General features: G+C 38.5%; 1 protein-coding gene across 6 annotated transcripts in view; it reads right to left on the reverse strand.

The window, feature by feature from the left end:
• Positions 1-17,500, reverse strand: part of LOC138016689 (neurogenic locus Notch protein-like) — a 93,854-nt gene that overhangs the window by 58,790 nt on the left and 17,564 nt on the right. For 3 of the 6 annotated variants that reach the window (XM_068863879.1, XM_068863880.1, XM_068863878.1), the window contains exons 4-12: positions 17,345-17,440; positions 15,807-16,121; positions 15,055-15,143; positions 12,627-12,690; positions 11,430-11,648; positions 10,967-11,124; positions 9,948-10,365; positions 2,776-3,059; positions 2,123-2,237 (exon numbers count right to left, since the gene is read on the reverse strand). In XM_068863879.1, the coding sequence (XP_068719980.1) occupies positions 2,123-2,237; positions 2,776-3,059; positions 9,948-10,365; positions 10,967-11,124; positions 11,430-11,648; positions 12,627-12,690; positions 15,055-15,143; positions 15,807-16,121; positions 17,345-17,440 (1,758 nt within the window). Of the gene's footprint in view, positions 1-2,122; positions 2,238-2,775; positions 3,060-9,947; positions 10,366-10,966; positions 11,125-11,429; positions 11,649-12,626; positions 12,691-12,998; positions 13,147-15,054; positions 15,144-15,806; positions 16,122-17,344; positions 17,441-17,500 lie in introns of those variants that run through there. The other 3 variants (XM_068863881.1, XM_068863882.1, XM_068863883.1) reach the window with 3 other exon arrangements.

Here is a 17,500-nt window from a genome sequence, read left to right on the forward strand (position 1 = left end):
CAGCGTCGCGACCCGTTTGAATCCGCATATTCTTAAATGAAGCAATATAAAACGAGATTAGAAAATAGAATTCCAAAGAAAATTACGGATGTCAACCGAAAAACCAAGTTTAGAAAACTGCTCTGCAGTGTAAGTTGTTTTAAGTTTAACGACATGTTAACAGTTCAAGACTGAAAACCAACAACTCGAAAACAGCAAACCAGCAAAGCGGTGTCTGCAAAATCATGTGAATACTCGCCTTTTTAAAGAATAACCAGGCCTTTTATTCCATTGCTGATGTTTTCCTTCTCTTTGCAACGGTTAGTAAGCGAAAATTTGCATTTTAAGAGGTAAAATCTAAAGTTTCGTCGCGCCGTAGTGAAAACACTTTCAATTAACCCACAGGCCCCCCAGGCTCACAACGCGATTTTGCAATGCATATCTATTATGTAGTAAGAGAGTTTAAAGGTGAAAAGAGTTAAAAATTAACTTAAGTTGAAAAACAGAACGTCTTTCTCTCGCAATAAGCTTTCCCTACATCAAATTTGTTCTTCACTTTTGTTTTATGTCGATTCATTAGCCATTGCTGAAAGAGTGAAATCAATCATCGTTTATACACTCTCAAGCGAAGTTCATACTGACTCTCAAACGAGTACTAATGAATCGACACAAAACAAAAGTAAACAAAATATTTGAGGTAGCGAAAGTTTATTGCGAGAGAAAGACGTTCAGTTTTCCACTTAACTTAATTTTTAACTCTTTTCACCATTAAAAAATCTCTTGCTTCATATTAGTTATGCATTGCAAAATCGCGTTGTAAGCTTGGGGCGCCTGTGATTAGCCCGCAACAGTTTCAGTACGGGACAGATTTCGGACAGTGGTCCGTATCGTAAAAAGCTGGACCGGCTACGAGCGCGCGATTAGCCAATCAGATTCAAGGATTTAGGAGATGCTTCAGAAAAATATATATATATATATATATATAATTTTTTTTTGTTTTTTTTTTTTTTTTTTTTCTTCTACCAATATTTATTTATGGAAGTGCCAAAGAGCATGATAAGAAAAAAGGTAAGGAGGACAAGCAAACTTTGGCCGAATTAAGTTCAGTTCATCCCCACTCTGATCGCCGTTCGCAAGCAAAATGTCAGTTAGTGCAAACCAGTGTGTATAGTGTGTACAGACGCCCTCGGTCAAGATTCTCCCATACAGACCTCCTTCTTGGCTAATAAGAGCTAATTGTAGCGGTATATATACTTTCGAGTGGTATACCGTGGAATATCCCACGAGTCACTTGTATTTTCTTGGTATACACACAAGCCTTTGGGTGAGTATGTATACGCCCACCCCCCTCCCCCCAAGAAAAAAAAAACAAGTGACTCGTGGGATATTTGACGGTATACCACGAGAAAGGGTTGCATAACTATTTTATACCATGCCATAGAAAATACAGTGGTCAGCAAGGCACGATGGGAAGGTTGGGTGTGATACCATTAAGTTGCACTGATCGATGGGAAGCTTCGGTGAAATACTGAGGAAAATACAACGGCTTTCCTGCATTCTGATTGGCTGTATTTTCTACGGCATGCTTTAAAAAGGTATATAACACATTAAGTGCATAGTGTAGTGCCCTGGGCACGAGGTTGCAGAGTGTCCAAAAGTCATCGTCAAAAACTAGATATCTTCTTTTCAAAGTTAACATGCAATAGAAATCATTGCGCATGCGTTCATTTGATGCTCATGAAGGGCTTCTGATAAAGCAATTATTCGTACAGCCACAAACCATTATTCTCAACTGAATTTATCATAGACCAGCAAATGCCCAATTAAAAGGTCCGCAACCCATTATAATATTAATTATTAAATTCTCGTCCGTGGATATTGCGTTTGTAACTTTCTGATTGGTTCATTCAATCTTGGTTATCAGCTCGTATACTGTATTCCCTAATTTGGAAACTGATTGCATCGGGTTTGCCAAGCTGGAAACTGATTGACCTTAATTTCCTAGTGACCCAGCGTTCATAATTTAATGAAAATTAAAGCATTATCATTCCATTCGTGCTTGTTAGATATGAGATAGGTTATAGCCAACTCGGCGCTACGCGCCTCTTTAGCTATAATGGAACAATTGTTAAATATATTTTACCTTAAATTCTCTCACGTGGCATGTCATGTTTTCAGAAGTTATGAAACCAGTACCTAGGACTTTAACCTTTCTGCACGGTCGGGTTTGCCGATCACATAAACCACTTCCTTGCAGGCTATTGGAGAAGTAAATGATGGACATATTAACATTGATTCATTGATACATTTCCATTCAGGTTCACTTTGACTTGCATCAGAATAATAATACATTTTTTTAAATACTGAGTTCAAACAAAATAATGTTTACTTTGTGTCAGGAGTTCCTTTTCTTCAAGGAGAAAACCATTACATGGTTTGCAACACAAGAATACCGACCCTTGTGAGGACGAAAACATTAAACTCCTTCTTTGGTTGCCCCTGATGTCACGGCGGCCATGTTGCATGGTGGAAAAGCACTTTGGGAATTTGACTCTATTAGTATGCAAATCGTGATGTCACCACCGTTCTATAGTTTTGCCACCAACATGGCCGTCTTATCACGTGAGTGCAATCAATAGCACTGCGAGAAGGCAAAGGATCACGACATTTTAAATCCACTGTGTAATCCCACTTCAGTTTTGACTCGGCCGCTTTGATGAAGAACTCAGCCCTAGCGCATAGCTACTGGGGGAACAATAAATCGCCGGTTTCACAGCATTTTCTAGCTACTGTTACCTCAAAATCGTCGGTATTTCGTAAATGTACGCCGAACAATCGTCTGCCGTGAATTCATTATCGCACAAACAAGAGCCGTTTACACATTTTCCTTTAAATGAGCAGTCATTGGGGCAAATTGATTCCACAATTTCCTCCACCAAAGTAGATCCAGCTGAATCGACTGCATCCGCGTGATCACTACTCGAATTTATGGCTCTTGACAGATTTAAAGCCGCCAAGTTTTCACATTGGTCTATTAATGCAGTGACACCTCCACTTGCATAGGAGTAGTCTCCCGTGTACTAATAACAGAAAAAAAGGCATTTAAAGCAGCCAAATTTTCACATTGGCCCATAAATCAAAGAAACTTCCAGTCCGTCGTTCAGTCAAACCAGTCAATCACTCGTTTGTTGCTAATGCAGCTCCTGAGTCAATGGTTTTGGGTTGTGTTTGTGGAGCTGTTGTTGTTTTTTTTTTCTTTTGTTAGATGGGTTTTACGAATAAGGAGCGACTTTTTAAGACATTTGCCGGTAAAAAACGGCGATAAAATATTTATTAATAACGCTGATATTGAGAAAGTTTATAAAGTAAAAAAAAACAGGACGTTTAGACGTTCAACTAACGTCATATGAGAGTTGGTAAGAATGTTCAATACTAGATAAAAACAATAGTTGATTACAAACGGATTAAAGTGTTAAGAATGTTCCTTTAACAACGAGTTTTGCACGGATGCAATCAGACTGGGTGTTTAAGCTTGGATTCCGCGCTTTTATGAAGAGCATCTCATACAAAAGGCAGTCAAACTTTTTTGGCATTTTGGTAGAATATGGAATTGGCTCTCTTTGAGGAAACCTATGTCCTTATGGGCTTATAATAATAATACTAATAATAATAATAATAATAACAATAATAATAATAATAATAATAATAATAATAATAATAATAATAATAATAAATATACAGGATAACCCCTTCAGGGTAATAAGCACTAGTACCAAAGGGGGACCTGTTATTAAAATACTTAAGTAAAAATACAGAAAGTCTAAAAGGTGAAAAACACTAAGAAAACTGTTACATGGCCCATATCAATAAAAGGAGAAGTACATCTATGTGAAATCATCTAATTGCGGAAAAAGTTTTTAGTGTCCCTTGAGAATTCAATGAAAGATTCCTTTGATTTAATATGACGAGGAAGACCGTTAAATTCCATCGCGCCTGTAAATTAAAAAGATCTCTTGGCGACCTCAAGGTTGACTTTCGGAAAATAAATGTTATTACAGCGTCCAGTCGTAAATGTGTGTACAGAAGTATTTAAATTAAAATAATTATTCGGATAAGGTGGAACTGAACCATCAAGGCATTTTCTAGTTAGAAAGACAATATGAAGTTTTCGTCTATTAAACAAGGGTACTAGACCCAAAGTAGCATCAGCTCTTTAGTATCGAGACAGGCTCTGCGGGTAAAAAAATTATAAGGATTTGTATGGGAATCCCGATAACAAACACTCAAAAAGATATTTACACGGAAACGTTCTCAATACAAAAGCCGTACTTTATTGTCCTGGTGACTTTCTCGCTTTCTGCGCTGTTATATGCCTGATTTAAGGTGATTTGAAGGGAAAGTACGGTCTAGAAAAAGTTTCTCTAAATGACTAAAACTTTTCCTCGGAAAAATAAATTGCCTCGAGTGACTTGGAGAGCGCCATCTTGGATATGACGTGTTATGACGTAGCAATACTCAACAAACGTGTTCGACCACAGATAACCCAGGCTCACTTTGTGTGCCATATAGGTAAATATAGAGAACATATGAGGCGAAGTTTAGGTCTAGAAATTTGCAAGAAAATGGAAATAAAAATCGATGAAACTTACCATGTGGTGGGCTGTTGTTGTCTTATTACGAACACGAAGTTTCGGGAAAAATGGTCCCCGTTCACCTTCCTTCATAGTATAGTGACAAGGTAGGAGACTGAAGCCAGCGTCGGGACACCGATCGACCCAAAACAGGCACGATATTTTTCGTGAAAATCGAATCCAGTCGCTAAATGAACACGCCAGGCTCGTGGAACATGAATTTCTCTAAACCATGAATCCACTGAAGCATCTCCAGGTAGCAACGCGAAGTCACCAGACTCCGTAAAACTAGTAAGTTAACCTGCTAAAATGGCGGCCAGAAAGCGTTGTCCTCGCGAAGTGTCCAATTCAAAATGGCACTGAACTCGGGACGCCTGGTGACGAGGGGAATATATGTCCCCCTGGAGGGAGGGGAGTCCCAGATTGCTCAGTGAGTTTTGTTTTTAGCAATTTGGGACTCCCCTCCCTCCAGAACTCATTATACTCGTCACCAGGCGTCCAGCAAGTTCTTCGTTCCCCGATCACTTTCTCAATGTTGTGTGACCTTTCTGCTCCAAAAAATTCAAATGTAAGATGAACTTTAGTAAACAGTCTTGTGGTTCAATAGGTAGTGGGCCAAGTAGGGCATAAATATGACAGAAACTCAAGTCACTAAATACTTGCAGATCCTCTGATCAATCAAACTGGGAGGCAAAAATCAGCTACAAGACAAAAACCTTGAACATGCGACACAGGAATATTCGACTAGCGTACCTTCTTTTCTTTTTCACTTTCTTACTTGTGCGACAACCGTCTTTGATGCTTCAGCAAACGTATTTGTTCGGTTTCACACGAGGAAGCGTTTAGAATAAGACGACGAAACCTTCAGATGTTGCTCAGCACAAATAGCAAGGCTTTTTCACAGTACCAACTACCGCTGTTGGGTTGTGTTTTGATCCACTCAAGTACGCTTTCGAAACTAGACACATGTCTAGACTTGAGAAAAATCCGAAGCTTCCACCGGACAATGAAAATTTTAAGAAAAGTTGGCCAGCGAAATAAACGTGGATGGATTTCTCAAACCTGAAAACCTGACTGATATGTTGTCTGTTCGGATCTGTCGATTTTACCAAGGAGGACTTCAAACGGGATCTTTGGGTATATATGAATCTTGGTCTTAGTGACATTAGCTTCATACTGAAATTTCAGTCAACCAGTTCCGAATATCATTATATTAGAGCGAGAAAACTGAATCAAGCACGTGCACCATATAGACGACTTTCACTGTTACATGATGAAGAATGCGCTCCTCCAGGCAGAAATATAAACTTTACTTGAAATGTAGTTAAATTTTGTTAGCTTTAAAAAACTACTGAAACAATTTACTCTCACCATTCAATTGAAATATAAAAATCGATCGTTTGTTTTTGAAGTTTTCGCACGGGTCTCGTAGAAAGCCACGGAACACGGATTAAACTTAATAGACCTAATCGGCTAACTCAATGTTGTACCCAATTCAAACCCTTTGGGAATAGAACGTTTTGTTTCAGGTATTTCCATATTATTTAAATATGAATGCTACATTATCATGCAAATACAATGCACAAATAATCTTAATCTCGGGAGATTTGAATTGGGTACAACATTGAGCAATGAGGGCGGGATAGCACTGAAAACTCTCTTTAGCTTTGTAAAACTCCAGCAGACAACTCACATGTAAACACTGTTTAACGACCTCGAGGTACATCTGTTCTGATGGTGGAACCAATATCAATACAATTTACCCTCTTGATTAAGATTCAAGTCTACGAAGTATCGCTCTCCTAGCCCGTGTTTTCTATGTTTACATCTAGAACATCTAGTCATCCGAAGAAATCCTTAACTATTGCTACGTCATAGCCTCGTTTGCATACACAAAAACAAAGATGGCGGATTTCAATAGACCATTTTAAAGTTGTACCTAAGTTACCTGGCCTAAGAATGAAAGCGAGGCTGCTGGTGACCCTGTTTTGATACAAGCCTTCATGCTTTTGTAATGTTAGCATTACAACAACACAATTTACATGATAAAAGCAGTGGGGGCTGTATCAATGCAAGGTCACCGGAAGCCTCGCAGCCATAGGCTAGGTCGCTGCGCAAACAACTGTAAAATGGCCTATTTAAAATTGCCTATTTTGAAACATTACTGTTGGCTATTTAAACACATTAAGCCAAAATGAGTGGTCAAGTATGATAATGCATGTAAAGAACTTTCGATTCAGAGAAACTTTTTCTAGGCCGCACTTTCCCTTTAAACGACTTCTCAACTTCCCGGATTGTCACTCGTACATAAATGAAGGACAGGCTGGAAAGCAATTTCTAGCTTACTTCACATCCCGCCGATAAAATCACACTTATCCGGCATCAGTCACGCTCAAACTCCGGCGATGGCCACATGGAAAATTTACTTCGATATGAGCAAGTTTCAAGGCCCAGCGAATATTTATTGCTGAGAAAAACACAGGCAGCCCAAGCTCAGTGTACAATTTATAGACTTTGAATGGGAAAATTAACTTTGAGCCAATTTGAAACACTTGGCCAATGAGAGTGCAGAATGTAATATGATCGCCATCAAGCTATAACGGCCGTAGCCACACATCTAGCCGAGCGCATGGGAAGATTATAGAAAGGCAAACAGTACATGTATTTGGAATTTATCCGCCAGAAAATTTATCTCGCCTTAAGGCTGTGGTATTTTTACGTCGATTCGGAACGTCGCTTTGTGATGCGAGAGCAAATTGTGAGACGAGATCGCTGCGAGTCACCAGCCTTTCTTCTCTTTATGAGGGGAAATGACAACTAACGACATCGTAAAAATTCGTAAGCCACAAACCCGTCTAAAACGGACACAGTTTGCCCTCCAATTGCACAGAAAATACGAGGGCAACTGTACGTAGACGTAAGTGAAGTTTATTTCTACATTTACAGCTTATTTTAGCATTTATAAGCTCAAAGTAAATTTACACATACAGAGTCTATAAATCGTACACCGAGCTTGGGCTGCCTGTGAGGAAAAGCGAAAAAAATATTCAAATATTTAAAATCCTTCGAGCCTCGCTTACAACGAATTTGGACATGGCTGGTTAACCGTTCACTGATTTGCTCTCACTTTATCGAGGCTCAAGTGAACGGTTGACCAGCCGTGTCCAAATTCGTTGTAAGCGAGCCTTGAAGGTTTTGAATATTTGAATATTCATCGCTGTTTCTCAAAAATGGATACTCGCTGGAACTTAAACGTTGGTCAAAGAGAAGTAAATTTATCCGTGCGGGTATCTCCAGAGTTTGAGCGTGACTCATGCCGGATAAGTATGATTTTATCGGCGAGATATGAGGTAAGCTAGAAATTACTTTCCAGCCTTTCCTTTATTTACCGTATGTACGAGTGGCAACCCGGGAAGCTGAGAAGTCGCTTAAATCACCTTAAATCAGGCAAATAACAGCCAGAAAGCGAGAACGTCACCAGAACAATAAAGTACGGCTTTTGCATTGAGAACTTTTGCGTGTTGAGAACGTTTTTTGAGTGCTTGTTATCGGGATTCCCGTACAAATCCTTATAATGTTGACCTTCCAAGCCTGGGCCGCCTATGTCGATACCAGAATTTGGAAAAAGTAACTTTGCAGCTCTATGCTGTAAACTCTCGAGTACATTAGAGTTAACTTTACCGCACCCGTGCCAGGCCACATCACAGTAGTCAAAATTAGGTAAAATCATCGCTTTGTAAAAGCATTCAGCAGCAGCCATGGGAATAGAAATTTTCAAACTCCTAAAAACACCTAATTTCCTCTAGACCTTATTGACCACGTTCTCAATATGGTTGTTAAAACTCAAGTGTTGATCAATCACGACACTTGCTCGTTGCTAATTTCCCTTTCGTAAACTAGCGATGCCATTTTTGACGATTGATGCCATTCTTATTAACCAAGCATTTTTATTCGGTTAGCTTTCAATAAATTATTAAGGTTAGCTTTATTTAAATACTTGTTTCGGTGGAGTAAAGATTCAGGGCATATGCTCTGTATCCATGGAGCCGAGTTCGATAACGTTTGGTGAAGTTTTTCGATTTTTTTTCTAATTTTTTCGAAGGTTTTTTCTCAATTTTTTTTTTAATTCTAAGTGACATACGCTGCTAATCTAGTCCTATATTAAGTATTTGTTCTCATCCAAATGGCATCGCTTCTTTAGGAAGGAAAAAATTGCACCACGATATTTGAAAGACTCATATTTTGTCAAAGAAGATCCATATATTGCAGGATAAGCTTATACTATCCTCCCGCTTAAGCCGTTGGTGTGAGCCATAAATTACATACTCATGATCAGTCTTGCTGATACTCAGAAAAAGCTTATTTTCTTGCATCCAAGAAGAAATACGGTTGATATCATTGTTAAGGCTTGCTTCTAACTCAATAGCAGTTTTAGCGGCAAAAAACAACACTGTATTCGTCTGCATAAGGCAAAACTTGTGAGAAGCAGATGCAGGAGGGCATGACTGTCGTTTACGTGTAACAAAAAGAACAGGGGCCCCAAAATTGACCTTTGAGGGATGCCAGAAGCTATTTCCAGGGGCGAGGAGAGAGCTTTGTCAAAGGTGACAGCTGCCTCAGTGGAGAAATTCTTCCGGAAGCCAGATTGCCAGTACGACAAGAGATTGTTAGCGTTTTATTAACTAAACAATTGATGATATACACTTTCTCGGCGATTTTGGAAATTACTGGGAGGATAGAAATGGGACGATAGTTATCGATAGTGCGATTTGCATAGATGTCATAATCTTGATAACAGGAAGCGAAGTGGCAGAAGAAATCCGCTAGCGTGTAAGATGGCGTTTGTCGGCAACTTTCCCTCTCATCGAAAGCTTGGGAGGGGAAAAATAATTTAGCTCTCTGCCAACAGCTAGTCGTAAGGCGAATGAAGAATTTAGTAAATGCCCAAGAACCAGATAAATCCCTAAGATGTGTGCGGAGCGCACGAACACGTGTCTTACCGCCGCCATGTCCTCTGTGGTATTTCGCAAAATATTTTCCAATCGCCGAATGCTTATTTCGACAATACTTGATGATGACTTTAGTTGAACTTCGAAACGTGTTCGTTTTTTAACTTTTTCATTTTCTTAATAGATGAATTTTCCTTTTAAATTACGAAAACTACAAGTACGTGTTTCCCGTTCTTTGCCATTCTGATCATCTAAGGTTCTAGTAAGGAAACATGAATTTTTATAAATTTTGTTATGACAGATGAATAACTACGATCAGCTATGCGATGAATAATCTCTTATCCAGAACCACACCAAAATCTGAAACAAGAATTAAGCTTTTACTCACCACGATATCATCCGAGCACACACTTACTAACGCTCGAACATTTACTCCAACCTTGGCACAAAGTTTGCCAATTTTAGCGTCTGATATTCTTTCTTCACAATACTGGACTGAATCTTCTTTTAAAACTTGTTTAGCTGGCTCTCTTCTACGACGGACACGTAAGGGAGGGGTCTGTTTGAATAATTCTATATCTTCTTCTGTTAGATCATCAGAGAAGTGGATATTTCGTTTATCTCGATCGCATAGAAACATGGGTGATAGTTTTTTCTTCTTGATCGTCGGAAATGCATGCTCAAAGGCATTTTCGCATCGGCCTTTCTTTCCATTTTCCACACACTGACACGCTACGGAATATTTCACTTCATAGTCATCCACAGGACGTGGAAGAATATCAAAGTAGCTTTGACCAGGTGGCAATCTGTTTGAAATAAAAGGTAATATTTCTTGACGAACTTACAGTGTCAACTGTACTCATTTAGCTCTAGGGAACTGATTGGGGACACTGCAGATATCAAATGAAATCAACTCATAGCAAATCGTAGGTTAGTTTTTGAGGAGTAAACCGGAGTACCCCGAGAAAACCTCTCGGAGCAGAAACAGGTATTCGTGTAGGGCTGTCTGATTTTCACGACATTATAACGTCGGAAATCTCGATTCGCGCACTACAAATTTGACCGTAAAATCAATGACGCGACATGCTTAATGCAAACAAGTCAAGTCACAGACGCCGGTCTCGACCCAGTTTCACCTCGCATATGCTTAAGCTCCCTAATATATTAACCGTAACGCTTGATCCTTTAATGTTGTAGTGCGAAACACGGCTGTATTCCCTCAGTTTTCCCGATTCACGCTCTGTTTTCGGGTCAATTCATGGATCAAGCGAAACCCCTTCCAGATCCCGTAGGAATGTTGGACAAGGTTTCCAATATGGAGAATTAAATTAGTCAAAGCATACAGCAGAGAAGAAGCTACCTGCAGACTCAATCCTTACATTAGTTTTCACCAAATAGACGCAATACCTAAGATTTTTGCCGTAAGTAACAGGGTCTTGTCCTTTAGGGTGTAGACACAGGCCAGATTCCTTAGTTGCATCTTTAGCTCTTGGTGTATAGACATAAACGTTCATTCCCCAACTATACCTTTGTACTACGACCTTCGCCCCTGAAGGTAATAACACCTGAGGGAAGATATAATAAGTATGATAGTGTTCAGAATGGCAGAAATAGAATAAAAGAAATGGCGACAGGATTGGATTGCAGTAACGACAAAGTAGCACTACCCCTGTTATTCCCTGAAAGTCTAGAACGGCAGGTCTTTTTATCAAAAGTCAATCAGTTTCTGCCCTTGTATGAATGATTCGTTGAAAGTATAGGACTATTCTGCGGCCTTGACTGTAATTCGTTAAGAAGATTGGAAACTAAGTGCTTGCATTGTTTTACATTCTGTTCTGCATCGCTTGTAAAAAATGGTCAAACCGCGTACCTCGTATTTGGCATTCTGTACACCTTGCTGCAACTTCGTAATGAAGATTCCTGGGGACAAACATTTTTTACTTCTTATTTTGACAAACATCGGCGTTGTTGAAGCCCTTTCCATGCGATCGTTGCAGCCGTTGAACTCTATGACATCGTTATGATCCCTCACCACTGCTCCGCAGTTGCAGGTTACAGATCCTCCACACCTCCATTGCCTTGTTTGAACCTTTTTTCAATAAAAAGTGATTCTTAAAGGAATATGCTCGACCAATACAAAACAACAAAGAAATCACGAGAAGTAGAACTAGAGGATACTTCTAAGTGTTTTCGTTATTCTAATGTGATCATGAATTATTTGAGCTTTCGCTTTAATATAATGACTCTGACAAGGCCCAGAATTTTTCGCTCCCCCTGTGTTGGCCATTTCCATTACAAGGACTAATGTTCAGAATAATTCCATGGGAATAAAGATAGTTTTTAAAATTACACTCTAATCGATATCTCTGAAGTATGAGCCTGAGTGCTACACTGCCAGCTTGGGAATAAACTTAACGTCCCTCCAATTACAGGTAGTACACTGACTAAACTATAGGAAATTTTTTAGCTAGCTAATCATGCATATATTTCAAGGCGTAAAAAAGGTCTCAGTTTAGTCTTGCACTAACATTAGTCAAGAAGTGATCTATATTCCATTTGGATGTAATAATTTAGGAGATACGGCTCGCAAAATGAACGTAAATTTCTACCGCACTTGGAATGGCCATTTTTTTTCCACTCCATTTTCGGTCCATCCTGGATAACTATGAAACATCAGCATCATTCCGTAGGTGGATTGAGAGGGAAGGTGAGGAAAAAGGAAACAAGAAAGGAAGGCCTAACACAAACTCATTGGCAGAACGTTTTTCATGAGAACTGGAAACAACGGAAATGAATGTGCGATACATACGCCAGACATGTATGTGACGTATTCTCAAGCTGAGTTTATTAGGGATCATAGCTTGTATCTCTTTGAACCAGTAATATAAGTTAAAGAAAGTTCTAGAATGACCTCGAGGCTCCATTAACATATTTCCGAACGAGCAGCTCACGAACGAATAGAACATGATAAGAAGCTTTGTCGGACCATAAAAACAAAAAGCACGTTGGCACTTTCAAACAGTTAATCATCACCATAACGGGTATGATCGGTAATCATTTGTCTCACCTCAAAGTACCTTTCCGAGTTCTTGTACAAGATGAAATCGCCACGCCCCATAAAATCGTAATATCTATAGAGACCAGAAAAAATGGTGGATGTGTTGTGGTTGAATTTTGTTCTTGGTTTGAACCGGTTCATTTTTTTTTTTTCAAACCAGTTTAATTTTTTTCCTTTTTTTAGGGTGTAGTTAAAAAACGGGGGCTTGTGTTTTTAGGGGGTCTAAAAAAGAATTAGACATCTCCCTTTTACTCATCTACCCCTCCTTGATCCTCCTACCCCACCCTTCTTTCACACATCTATCCCCCCTTATGCCCACCCCCTCTACACAACACTACTCAAAGACATTTCCTATTCCTCAAGACCTTTCTGTATACTCACCAGAACTTGATCTTGAACTCCCTACCTCTGGATCTGCTGCCTACTCCTTGATCCACTTGACCACGTTTAATTTATACACAAATGTGCAATACGACACCAAAGACATATGGCAGAGTCACGCCAACGCTTTTTCCAAATGAAGTTGATTTCTACAGAGATATAGAGAAATTAAAAGGCCACCTAAAGACAAACGACTCACAGAAAAAAAAGATTATTTAGAAGATGATTTTTACAACAAGACCAGACATTTCTTGAAAGAAAGAACAGAGAAGCAACGTCCCTTTTCAGGACATAAAGATCGATCTAAGTCGAAACAATTGACAAAAGGGAACAATAGATGATAACTCAAAGAAAATGGGTTTAAAGCATCGGCAAACTCTTCACAGGAAACAACAAGAAAGTAGTTCCAAAACGGGAACTATTTCAAGTCTTTCCCAAGCACACAGTCGAATTTCTCACAACGAACAGCAAATTACGGAAAGTGGCTTCAAGAAATTATGCAGAAATCAGCCAGAAAGTTGTTAACACATCCGTCCATGCACAGAAAATGCCCAACAACCAATGGAAGCTCCACATTCCCCTCTTTGATGGAGAGGACTTGATGTAAAATACCACCCTTGTACCCCAACATGCTTTTAGGACAAATAACTGAGATCGAAAATCATTATGCTGGAGTGGTGACCAAGTTTTGAGAAGTCCAATGACTTATTTCTCCTACGACATTAAACCTGTGCAGTAGTGCTATTCTTACTTCCGATTATTTCAAAGAAATTTCCTTTACATTCAGCTTGTAAACAGTGCCATTCTGCAAAATGAGTAATTTCCTTTCAAGATAAATTGTAGTTTATTAATATTGTAACAGTCACTGTACCAATAATACCATTGTTACGTTTAATGGTAATGTAGTTACTTACTGAGAGACAAATCTTAATTTATAAATCTTGTATTATACAAGTTATATTGCCAAAGGAATGAGCAAAGAATATATCACTGTTTTTCATTATGAAAAGTAGTCCTACTCGTGAAAGACAGAAAAGGGGTTAGCTCTGACGAAGCGCTAACACTCGAAGCTTTCAAATTTCTTTACGGTGATCAATTTACTATATCAACTCAGTTCATAAACTCTTTTTTTATTTCACTTCCCCACTGACACAGCACCCCAGCTTCTTTACAAACTAATCCCTTTTATCCTACATGTGAAAGAATGCTTTACTTCCACCAAGCATGAACCGATATTCTCAACCCAAAAACCAAGACAACGGTTGTTTTAGACTAAACACTGCAAATAACTGATTTCTCCAATCACTACAATGAGTGCCAATCCCTTATCTGGAATGCAGTGTCTGACACTCGCGGACGCCAGACTAACCCTAACTCGCAGTAAAAGCTAACCGTTTTAAGATGGGTGCTTAGACGCAAATACTTCTTCTCAGCGCTATTTGAAATGAGTGCCTTGGAGACTTCAATACTGTTTATCAGCGCTATTTGTAGGCGGTATCCAGTTGTCATACACTTCCTGAAATGCTAGCCGGTTTAAATAATTGCGTATACCTAATTGAGAGCTCAACTCTAAATTACTAAAATGCAGGCAGTGTCCTTAACCTAACATGCAAGCTAACTAACAAGCTAACACTAAAAATTATTGTTCACCAAAAATTATTGTTCACATGCAATAAATAATAATTTTATTGTCTTTGATGTCATCAGAGACAAGATTCCATCATAATAATCTTAATTATTTAAAATGATTTCCCTAGTTTATTTTATACATACACACATAAAAGTAATTACTGAAAGATATCCAAATATGTTAAAATGGGCAGTGTTCTGAAAAATTTAAACCCGTTTCAAAAATTTAAACTGGTTTGAAAAAAAAAAAGAACTTTTCAAACCAAAAAAAAAATTAAACCACAACATGCAGAGGCACCTCCTCGCTTTCAATTACGTTTGGAAAACAAACAGCGTGCCATTCACGATGATAGTCCCCTTTTCCTAGAGGATTTAAGCGATGAAATATTGGCATGAAAATAAATCAAAATCGATATAAATTACCAACCTTCCAAAGGTATTATCTTGAAATGTTGAATAATGTGGATCTCCCTGTGATGAGCACTGTTGTATTTTTGTTTTTTGTCTAATGTTTACCTGAGAATTTTAATGGTAAATAATTAGTCTCCATGAAATCACTATAAATCATGATCAATTTACATTAATTAGGCGATAGGAATGTACTGGGTCATAATTAAAGCATTCGCTTCTATTTGCAGCTTACATCTTCAGGGAGCCTGGGAATAATATCATCGAGATTACCTGGCACTTGTCTGGAAATCGTTGACCAACTTTTGCTTTTCTTATACATACAATATTATGTTACCAGCAAAGAGAAACAGGAAGAGAGACCCACACAAAGGAAGCACACTACTTTTGAAGAAAAGGGGTAGATAAACTTAATTATTAACGAAAAGATAATGAAGAGATGTCTTTGTCCATGATATGTGGGGCATACTTAGAATTTCTTTTGCTGCTTTTAGTAATATCCTCAAATGTTGAAGCAAATGCTTCGTTATTTTATAGTTGTAGTGCGCTTAGCTATCAAGCTTGGCACTTCACAGACACTTCACCTTAATAACCTTATGACAAGTTTCGAATGAGGCATGACTTGGTTACAATTCTTAAGTGAGAGGAAGAAGCCAGTTAATTTCTGTGTTCAAATTAAAGCGTGTTAAGAGGTGAATTTCCCGACCACTAAAGGCGAATCCCATTACGTGATAGAACCTAGAAAACAAAAAGAAAAACGAGAGTCATTACCCAGATTGTCGGAAGACCAACATTTTTGCGCCAGAAAAGGCTGTTTTGTTTCATAATATATGGAATGATAGGTTTAAGCCCCTCAGACACTTCTTGCCCTTGTTGCCCACAAACAGCCTTTATTTTTATCTTGACTTCATTAATTCCTTCTTGAAGCTTGAGATTACAGCCTTCCAAAATGTTGACCTCCTTTGGTGTTCTGAAACTTAACTCAGGAAGACCGCGGTTGGTTTTGCGGACAGGTATTGTTGGCGTAATAGTGATTATGTGATTCTTTGTGTCACAAGCCTCTAAATTTAGTGCAGTAGGATACACCTAAGAACACAATAAAATCAGTTCAATCAGTCTTTAAGTACGAAGTCCTTATTAACCATTGTTTGTTCACAACTGGCATAAGGAGATCTAGACGTCTTTCAATTAAGTGAATGAGAGTTTCAATTTGATTAACTGAGTTGAAATACCCAAATTAGTTTGTGTGTCGGTATATTTTTATACATTAACAAAAACTACCGATATTATTGTATCGTTTCCTCTCCAAAATTGGTAATAAAAGGAGTAAGAGTATAAAATGAAGTGAAATGAGCAAGCAAGTAAACTCGTTTTTTCTTTTTTTTTTTTTTTTTTGATAATTCAAATTTTTAAAAAGTGAACTACAGATATCAGATTTCCAGCATTTTCATTGGCTCGCCGGACACAGCCTATCACTGCATATACCTGCTGTACCTAATATGGTCAAGGAATCCGTCAGCACTAAAGCGAAACAATGGCGGCTGGCGAAAATCGCTTCGCAACGGAGTTAAATGAAAAAGAAGTCCTTGAACTGTTACAAAACGCAACACCAGAGAGCACAAAGATTAAACATAAAGAATGGCATGAAATTATTTCAAGGTAGCAATTTGAAAGCTTTGTTTTGACATTTTAATATCTGTGTTAATTTAAAGGGAATCTCCACTTAAACAAAAAAATAGCTTTAATTCACAAGAAAAAACTGTTACAGTAAAGTCAATCTAAAATATTTTCAAAAGAAGCGTTGGTATCCGAAAGAAATGAGTATTAGAAAATCGCCTATTTTTGTTTTTAAATTCTGCGGGCGCCGCCATCTTGAATAATTGTGACGTGTTATGGTTGCCCTATTGTTTTTACAAATTATCTGTACATGGTAGCATCCGGTTTCTTCTTACAAATAAAGTACGGAAGAATTTAATATCTTGAAGCCGTTTTGATTATAGCCAACTAGCTACGCGCCTGTTTGGCTATTTATCCTCTCATATCCAACGCGCCTTCATGGAATAATTGTTAATTAGCCTAGACCGCACGTATTTCATTTAAAACATTGAACAAACAGTTTTCTATCAGTTTTCCATTTTTTTTTATAACCGCAATCAACTATGATCATGCCGAGATGATGACGATGATGAATTACTGCAGCACATACCGAATCGTTTTTCCACGAAATGAAGCGCTAGTGGAATAAATTTTTTCGGACAGGGGCATGTGCAATGTAAGTCTATTACTTTTTGTAGTTTGTAATCAGGTACCTTAAGGCCAGCAAAGAAGGGCTGTGGAACTTGTCTTGGAAAAGACCATCTGTTCTCGGGTGAGGTGGTAAATTTGGCAGATACTTCACAGGATATCTGTTGGGACAACCAACAAACGCAAGCGCGCTACACTCAATAGACCGACTGGGCATTAGA

Source organism: Montipora capricornis, chromosome 9 (assembly GCF_036669925.1).
Source record: "Montipora capricornis isolate CH-2021 chromosome 9, ASM3666992v2, whole genome shotgun sequence".
In the NCBI taxonomy this organism is placed as follows: Eukaryota; Metazoa; Cnidaria; class Anthozoa; order Scleractinia; family Acroporidae; genus Montipora; species Montipora capricornis.